Source organism: Aplysia californica, unplaced genomic scaffold (genome assembly GCF_000002075.1).
Source record: "Aplysia californica isolate F4 #8 unplaced genomic scaffold, AplCal3.0 scaffold00249, whole genome shotgun sequence".
Taxonomy (NCBI): domain Eukaryota; kingdom Metazoa; phylum Mollusca; class Gastropoda; order Aplysiida; family Aplysiidae; genus Aplysia; species Aplysia californica.
The window spans coordinates 979787-988227 of NW_004797519.1; the positions used below are offsets into that span (position 1 = coordinate 979787).

Sequence of the window (8441 nt, forward strand, 5' to 3'; positions counted from 1 at the left end):
TGATAATGGGCAGCACTGACATTCCGTCAAAACGATTAAAAGGTGAGGTTACTACCCTGAATAAACCATATATTGCTAGTGTCAATAGCAAATTTTAGACTTAATACTAGTACACTTCACCTATTCATTAAATCTAAACTCTCAGAAACAAGGTTCAGTAGCAAGGCACTGAAGAAAACCCTCTCTCACCCCAAAATACAGCAGCAGTAATAGAAGCAGTAGTATACATAGTATACATGTACAGTCGAACCTGCACTAATGGCCACCTGTTCAAGAAAATCTCCTGCACAAATGACAACCTCTCATTTTCCCCCTTGCTTTTTTCTATACTTCAAAATTGACATTGTCCAAGACGCCCACCTTTCTAAGACAACCACTTTTCTCCTCCACTGTGGATGACTATCTTGAACAAGTTCAACCGTACACGTATTAATATTCCATTTCATCTAGATGATGATAAAACAACCACAGCGATATTGCCTCAATTCACAGCGTCTCTTTTCTAACCAACCGATGACTCTTCAACAACAAGAACCCAACTCTCACTACCATAGGCAATGTAGTCAGCAAAACCAGCACATAGAAGAAGCCTACCATATCACAAACTCACTTCATGTTTGTTACTTACGCAGTAACAGTTTTCTGAAGGTATCACCAGAGACACGACCTGTAAGTAGGAAGTTGGTGTATATCTTCACAGTAACTACTGGAATATTATTTGGTTTGTTCCCATGCAATCTCAACAAAAACTAAAACTTCAAATATCACATACCATACAGAATCAGCTGTAACTTTAATAATAAAACAATTTTCATCTGGAGAAGAAATCAAGCTCTCATAAGGCCTAATTGTTCAGGGCAAAGCAATATATCAGCAGCAAATCTAAAGTTTAACCCCTCAAACTGATCTAACTGAGCAAGACGTCCTTTTCACTCTCAAGCGGAGAACAGTAGAGAGCACATTCCAACGGATGCTCAAAAGAGACGGCGAGGTTAAAATTTAGTTTTGACACGTCAGGAAATCATTGCCCTTATGATAAGACCAGCTAACTGAAGTGGAGTAAATTTTACAGGAAAAAAAAACAAAAACTTATCTGGTTTCACCGCACAGCAACCTGTCAGCCGATGAGTTCTTCCGATATATTTCTAACGTTCCAGGAGAATTTTTGGTCAAAATTCAGAGCTGAGCATATATGAAATAGATAATTTACTATTCATTTGTCAAACAAAACTTCTTTGGACATTTGGGGGGCCTTATCACAAGGGCGATGAAATACGAGTCATGAGTCATGAGGAGTTACTCTCAGTTACAGCACATTCAACATGCCTGTGGAAGACGCCGACTGCAACAAGTCCGGGTTCCCCAGCAGACCGTGGCCAGCCATGTACTGGGAGCCGCAAGCCTCTGGAATCTCCGCATGGGTCATGGCCAGCTGGAAGCAGGACTCAGAGAAGAAAGCGCGCAGGTCCTGCTGTACGATGTTCTCGAGGAAACGTCGCAGCGGCAGGATGTGGCTGTGCTGGGCGGTGAACTGCGTGGTGAAATCTTCCACCACGTGATGGAGGGCGTCTGGCCGCGGCAGAGTTGACTTCCTGTCACGGGCCTGCATCATTTCTTCTGTTGGTGGGGGACGCAAAGGAGAATATTAGACAAGGGGATAACGTAAACCCACATCAGTTTTAAATTACAGCAGGTGAGCCTCCTCGAGGAAGGAAAGAAAGACAGAAGGAAAGGAGGAAAGGATAAAAAGAAGAAAGAAAGGAATGAAGGAAGGATGAAAGGAAGGAAGGGTGAAGGGAATGAAGAATGGTAGGAATAAAGGAATGATGGTAGGAAGAAGGAAGGAAGGAAGGAAGGAAGGAAGGAAGGAAGGAAGGGAGGAAGGAAGAAAGGAAGGAAGAGAGGAAGGAAGGAAGAAAGGAAAAAGGAAAGGCTGAACAGAAGAAAGAAAGGAATGAAGGAAAAACAAAAGGAGGGAAGATGAAACGAATGAAGAAAGACAGGAATGAAGGAAGGATTGATGACAGGAAAGAAAGACTGAGGGCAGGAAGGAAAGAATGAAGGAAGGAAGGAAACAGTGACCGACCTGTGGGTAGATTCTTGTAAAAGTACAGCACCGGGTGGAGGAAGTTGGAGGTGTGGGCCTCCGACGGTTCCCCCGTGGCGCGGTCGCTGCGGAAAATGTCGTTCCCGGGACCAGAGAAGTTCTGGCCGTACTCCAAGACCACGGCAAGAACAGAGAACACCTGGATGCCCGTACGCTGCGGCAGCTCGTGGATCAGGTGGATCGGGAACTCTTCCAAGTACGTCACAGACAGACCATCCCTGAGGAAACAACAAAAGCGTTTCAGTTTTGGTACGGGTTTTACAGTATTTTAAACACAATTAGGTCACATAAATGCCAAAACATTAGTTTTGGTACGGGTTTTACGGCATTTGCAATACATTTAAGTCGTACAAGTGCCGAAATTTTACCTTTAGGGGGAATTTTTATGGCACTGGCAGCTCAATTATGTCGTACTCGTGCCAACATTTTAGTTTTAGTAAGTGTTATAAGGCACTTGCAACCCAATTAGGTCATATAAGTGCAGACATTTTTGTTTTAGTATGAGTTTTATAAGCACTCGAAACACAATTAAGTCATATGGGCGTAAGTGCTGAAATGTTAGTTTTGGTGTGAGTTTTACTGCCCTTGCAACTCAATTTGGTCATGTAAGGGCCAACATTTTAGTTTTAGTAAGTGTTTTACGGCACTTGCAACACAATTATGTTGCATAAGTGCCGAAATTTTAGATTAAGTACGCGTTTACGAAATTTTACCTTTAGTGGGAATTTTTACGGCACTTGCAACTCAATTATGTCGTACTTGTGCCGGAATTTTAGTTTCCTCTGAGTTTTATGGCACTTGCAGCACAATTAGGTCATATAAGTGCTGAAATTTTAGTTTTAGTAGGAGTTTTATTAAGCACTTGCAAAACAGTTAGGTCACATAAGTGCTGAAATTTTAGTTTTAGTATGAGCTTTATGGCATTTGCACTACAATTTGGTCATATAAGTGTCGAAATTCTAGTTTTAGTATGATTTTTACTGCACTTGCAACACAAATAAGTCATATAAGAGCTAGATATTTAGCTTTAATACAAGTTTTTACTTTTGCTAGGTGTTTTACGACACTTGCAACTACATAAGGTCATATGAGCATGGCAGACACAGTAAACATTTTCAGTAAGTAGGAAATTTTGAATTTTGCCTAGGTGGCGGCCAAAGCCTACTCTTATTGATTTTGGACCACCAAGGGATCTTTAATGTGCTCAACTTGTACACGGGACCTCCGAGATTTTTCGACCTTGTCCGAGAGGACTAGGTGTAGATCTTTCCTACCATAAGATCAGGGATGCGGCTGAAAGACAGCAGTAAGGAGGAGCCAAGCAGTTACAGTAGAAAGGCTGCAGAAAGAGTCAGGAGCCCAGTGGAGGGGGCAAAGGAGGTGAGGGGGTGGGGGAAGAAAGTGGAGACGAAAGCAGAAGACAGAATATTGCAAGAGAGAAGGAAAGTTGGTGAAAGGAGACAATTTTAGAGAAGGAAAGTTTAGAGTCGCTACCCGGATTTGAGCCAGGGACCTTTGAATGAGAGGCGAACACCTTAACCTCAAGGCCGTGAGAGCCCCCGCACAGATTCTGAGAGCATGTAGAAAGTACTCCCAGAGGTTACAACCTGAGAGAAGACTTATCATTTGAAACCTAAATCTAGGGCTCGAACTTACTCTGAAAATACTGCCACATCTCCAAGTACCTGAAAATATAAAGAAAGCAAACTGTTATGAAAGATAAAGGCATTTACATGGCCTACAACATTATCAAGCTGGAAAGACACACACACTTTAAGTCCCCAGGATCCATATTATTATATTGAATCTACTAGAGCAAAAACATGAGACTGCCTATTGACAAAATTAACAGCTGAGTAATCAGAAATGTTATATTATATTAGCCTAACTACTGCTACTATCATTATCATTATAATAATAATAATAATAATAATATTGATAATAATAATAATAATAATAATAATAATAATAATAATAATAATAATAATAATAATAATAATAATAATAATTGTTGATATGAGTACATTGTTCGTGTTTCGTACCATTTCCGATGAATGTTTTTGTAACCATTGAGTTCAGCACGAGATTAAAGGACTGATGAGCCATTCCCTACTCAACTGGCAAATGTGCAAGTCGAGTCCGTTCTTCTTTGAGTAAATGTTGAACCTAACGGTATACATGCAAACAAACAATAATAATAATAATTAATACTATTATTATTGAGTGCACTCTACATGACTGACCTGGAACATCTGGTAGGTGCCAGACGCCTCGTTCACACGCTTCACAATCACATTGAGCAGCTGACTCCGGGGCACGGTGAAGGACGGCCACCGCACGCCCTCGTAGCGCCACTCCAGGAGTCGGTGTAAGGCACGAGCTGCACAAACAATGGACACAGTTACAAGTCTGGGTTTTTAAACTGCTTTGGCTATGCCGACAATGACAAAGCTCTGAAGCAGAAATGAAAATGTGAAACGGTACAGGTTTTTAAGTTTAACTTCTAGTAAGGTTTTACGGCGCTCGCAACTGAATAAGGTCATAAGAGCGACAAGAGTGTTGACAGAGAAGTCGTAACAGGGAATCAGGCTTACTCTGTTCGCCTCTCTAGCTTCAACAGCACAAAGTCTGCTTCGACTATCAAGGCACCCCGGAGATAGCAGGTCACAAGAGTGTGACAAACATACAAAAGAAGTAGAGGAAAGATGACGACAGTAAGGATTAGGAAAGAAAAAGCAGCAGTTCCCTGCTGGAGTTCAGGCACAGTTATGGAGCATGACATTGTTGAATCAGCCCATTTACAATTTACAATTCTATTGTGCACAAGAACATATCAATGTCCCCCTTGGGAAATGCCTAAAGACACTTCAGTCAGTAGCACCGCCCCGGGGGGGGGGGGGGGGTAAACACTAAAGTGTGACAGGACTCACCAGTGTATCGGAATCCATGAATGAAACCCCCGGCTGACTTCCGGAAATCGAGGGAATGTGAGGCGGTTCCTGCATAGAACATGCCAGTGCTGTCCACTGACTCGTAGTTGTGCTTTATGGCAGGGTACTTCTTGGCACGGAATTTACCCCTGCTCACTGCTGTTTGACTGAAAAAGAAAATTTTATATTTTCTAATGATGTGCAATGAGATAACAGTTGTACAGTTTGAGATGTTTTCTTTTTGCTGCTGTTGTTGTTTTTTAGGTAAGTGTTTTACGGTGCTTGCAACTGCCTAGGGTCATATAAACGCGCGGGACACATTGTGTAGTTAAAACATTACTAAAATTATGGTTCCGAAAATATGGAAAGATGAAAATATGGTGAAATGGTATAGGTTTAACGTCCCTATCAACACAGGTTATTTAAGGGACGGGACCTCCGATAGGACCGAGCAAAGTGGGTTGTTCGTGTAAAGTGCCTTTCCCAAGGACACAACGTCGGACCGAGCTGAGGCACGAACCCCCGAACTCACAATCTCACGATTACGAGTCCGGTAGCGTAACCACTAGGCTACCGACGCCACTTGGAAAGATGAGAGACAACTCACTTAAAAACTGTGTCATCAAACGTGAAGCCCAGAGCTCTGATGACCACGTCATACGGCTCTCGCAGCGCGATGTTATCAAAGCGGTCAGGCGTGAAGTCATTGGCTTTGTAGGTGAAGTGGATTTTGTCATCTCGTTTGACCAAAACCATGTGACTCAGCGATGACTCCAGCAGTCCGTCCAAAGACTTTAGCTGGTACGTGTCCAGTAGCTCATTGTTCACAGCTCTATGGAGGGTACAAATAAAGCGATTAGAAATAATGAGATAAAATGACAGGAGATGAGATAGGATGATATGAGATGAGATTGCGATGAGATGAGATGATTCTGGAGCATTCTAAAATGATATATAGCTACTGAAACTTATAATTTAAAACATTTTTAAGTTCAATATCATGAAAATATGGCTCTGTCATATTATGTTAAGGAAAATTGAATGCTACCTCCATTCAAATTTTGAAGTTTGAATAGTGTGCAGTTTCTCAAAAAAATGAAGCAAAGGTTGTCATAACCAGAAATATCTACATAAATTCACCTCTCTCTTCTGGCCTACTGTTACTAACGGGTCAAACACAACTGACTGTTATGTGTATCTCTTCATTTTTCTATCTGTCAATTTCTCTCCCTTTCAGTCTCACTGTGTGCCCCTCCACCATCATTATATTCAACGGGGAATCAAAGAGAAGGAGTCTAGGTATTTTAAAAAGTACTATGTCGCGCCGACCCCCCAAAAAATTAAGAAACTTTATTTATTTTAAACTCACCAAGTAAATCAAGGTCAAATAGAGTTACTCATTTTTCCTACTCAACAGTGATGATATCGTCGCTGTCGCAAGCAATCCACAATTTTTACACCCTCCCAAAGCTCGGTCAAAGATGCCCTGCCCCTATCATCACCATCAACAAAATGCAGTTCAATGCTATGGTCAAGGCTTACAATTTTCTTGCTTTTCATGATTTCTGAGAGGAACAACACAACAAAAATTAGTCTAGTTTTTTGTCTCCAGTGTAAAAAGTACTTAAATGGACTTACATGTATTGCTTGCAACACTGACGATATGCATGAGAAAATGAGGCATCATGTATTACTTTGCTCTGTACAGAACTTTGTAAGTGTAGTACAATAACATTTTAGTGGCATTGGTAGCCTAGAGATTAGGCTACCGGACTCCTAATCGTGAGGTTGTGGGTTCCGGGGTTCGAGCCTCAGCTTAGTCCAATATTGTGTCCTTTGAAAAGTTCCTTTACACAAAATTCCCATTTGGCTTGGCCCTTTTTGGAGATGGATGTTTAACTCGGAGGTCCCGCCTCTTAAACAACCTAATAGTGTTGATAGGGGCATTAAACCCATACCATTTTCACATTAACATTTTACCGTAAGTCCCCAACGTAATGGGTGGCCCAAGCTAAACGGACACGAGACCGTGCAACCATGTGGATGAGATTTGTGGCTCCATATATTCCATTGGCGACCTCAAAGGCTGAGTTGCCCCGACCTGTTTGGGAGAATTGAAAGGATAAAAAAAAAATGCTATTAGGACATTGGATTCAAGTTTTCAATTGGTAGCATTACAGAAGAGCATTACATAAGGCAAGTCATGTGGTGTTCCAGTATTTGGCAGAAAGAAAAATTGCTATCAAAGACATAAATCATGAACTTGTTCAATAAATGGGTACTTGAAATGAATGTCAAAGTTACAGGAAGTGTCAGTTTGTCAAAATTTTAAACATTTCAAGTTATTATATTCTTTCCAATTCAGATGCTCAAATATCTATTGAGACTGAAAGAATATAGTATTCCACTACATCATACCCCAAAAAAAAATCCCAAAACAAAACAAAAAACCACCCCCTAAGAAACAAACCAACCAGACCGCTTGAGATCACTGTATCTAGATCTGTACAAACATCAAGTTTCTAAAGATCAGAATTAACCCCTTTCAGACCTATGACATACGCCATTCGTCTTTTTTTTCTTATACGGCGAAGGAGCCAAGATGCTGCTGTGACATACGGTGTTCATCATGCCTCGCAAAGCGCGAGGACCTTGATGACAAGCTTCTATTACACGTATTTTATAAAACTAATCGCAGATTCACATTCAGCGATATTTTTTCAGAACAAACAAATCTTTTCCTTTTCGAGGTAGTTAGAAGTATTTACAAACAAGGTCTAATTACAGGCACCTGACCACTAGATTTAGCGCTATGCTTTTTCCCTGAGGATCCATGACTCTGTCCTGTGAAGCCTAAATTGACCATGTTTCACGAAAGGGTAAAAGAGAAAAATTAAATCACTTGCCCAGTATAAGCACAGTCTTGCCCTCGTAATCCTCTGGGTCCAAGGACATGGTTTCATATCCCTCAGCCAGCTCAATTCCCTTCATAGGAGGGATGTTGGGAGTGGCCATACCAGTCGCCATGATAAGAGTTCTGTGGGTAGAAACAGAAGGCGATATGTTATATTTAAAGGTGTTTTTATTCCCCTTTTGACAAAATTTAGATCATTTAGGAAGTGGGCTCCCCTTTCCGCCTTGATAAAGGGCCAACCCGGGCTGAGAGGGACACAACATTCCAGCAGAGAGACTGAGATACACAATAAAAGTTCTCCCCACTCAGGAATCGAGCTTGGGTCTCCTGCATGCAACAGCGAAGCGCGTAACGGCTACACCATAGACGTAGGAACAGTAACAGGGGGCAATATTACATTTGATTGCAACTAAGTACATCAGTGTAATCAAGGTACTATAACTATAATTAATGTTTGTATATATTCAATATAATATATAACTATACCGTG

General features: G+C 41.3%; 1 protein-coding gene across 1 annotated transcript in view; it reads right to left on the reverse strand.

The window, feature by feature from the left end:
- Positions 1-1249: 1249 nt before the first annotated feature.
- The window catches only part of LOC101862954 (FAD-dependent oxidoreductase domain-containing protein 2), a gene marked incomplete at its 5' end in the record, with an annotated part of 8010 nt that continues 818 nt past the window's right edge, over positions 1250-8441 (reverse strand). Inside the window, 8 exon segments of the mRNA XM_005100501.3 lie at positions 1250-1617; positions 2087-2325; positions 3764-3792; positions 4351-4487; positions 5038-5204; positions 5645-5869; positions 7018-7138; positions 7944-8074. Of these exon segments, the coding sequence (XP_005100558.2) occupies positions 1307-1617; positions 2087-2325; positions 3764-3792; positions 4351-4487; positions 5038-5204; positions 5645-5869; positions 7018-7138; positions 7944-8074 (1360 nt within the window).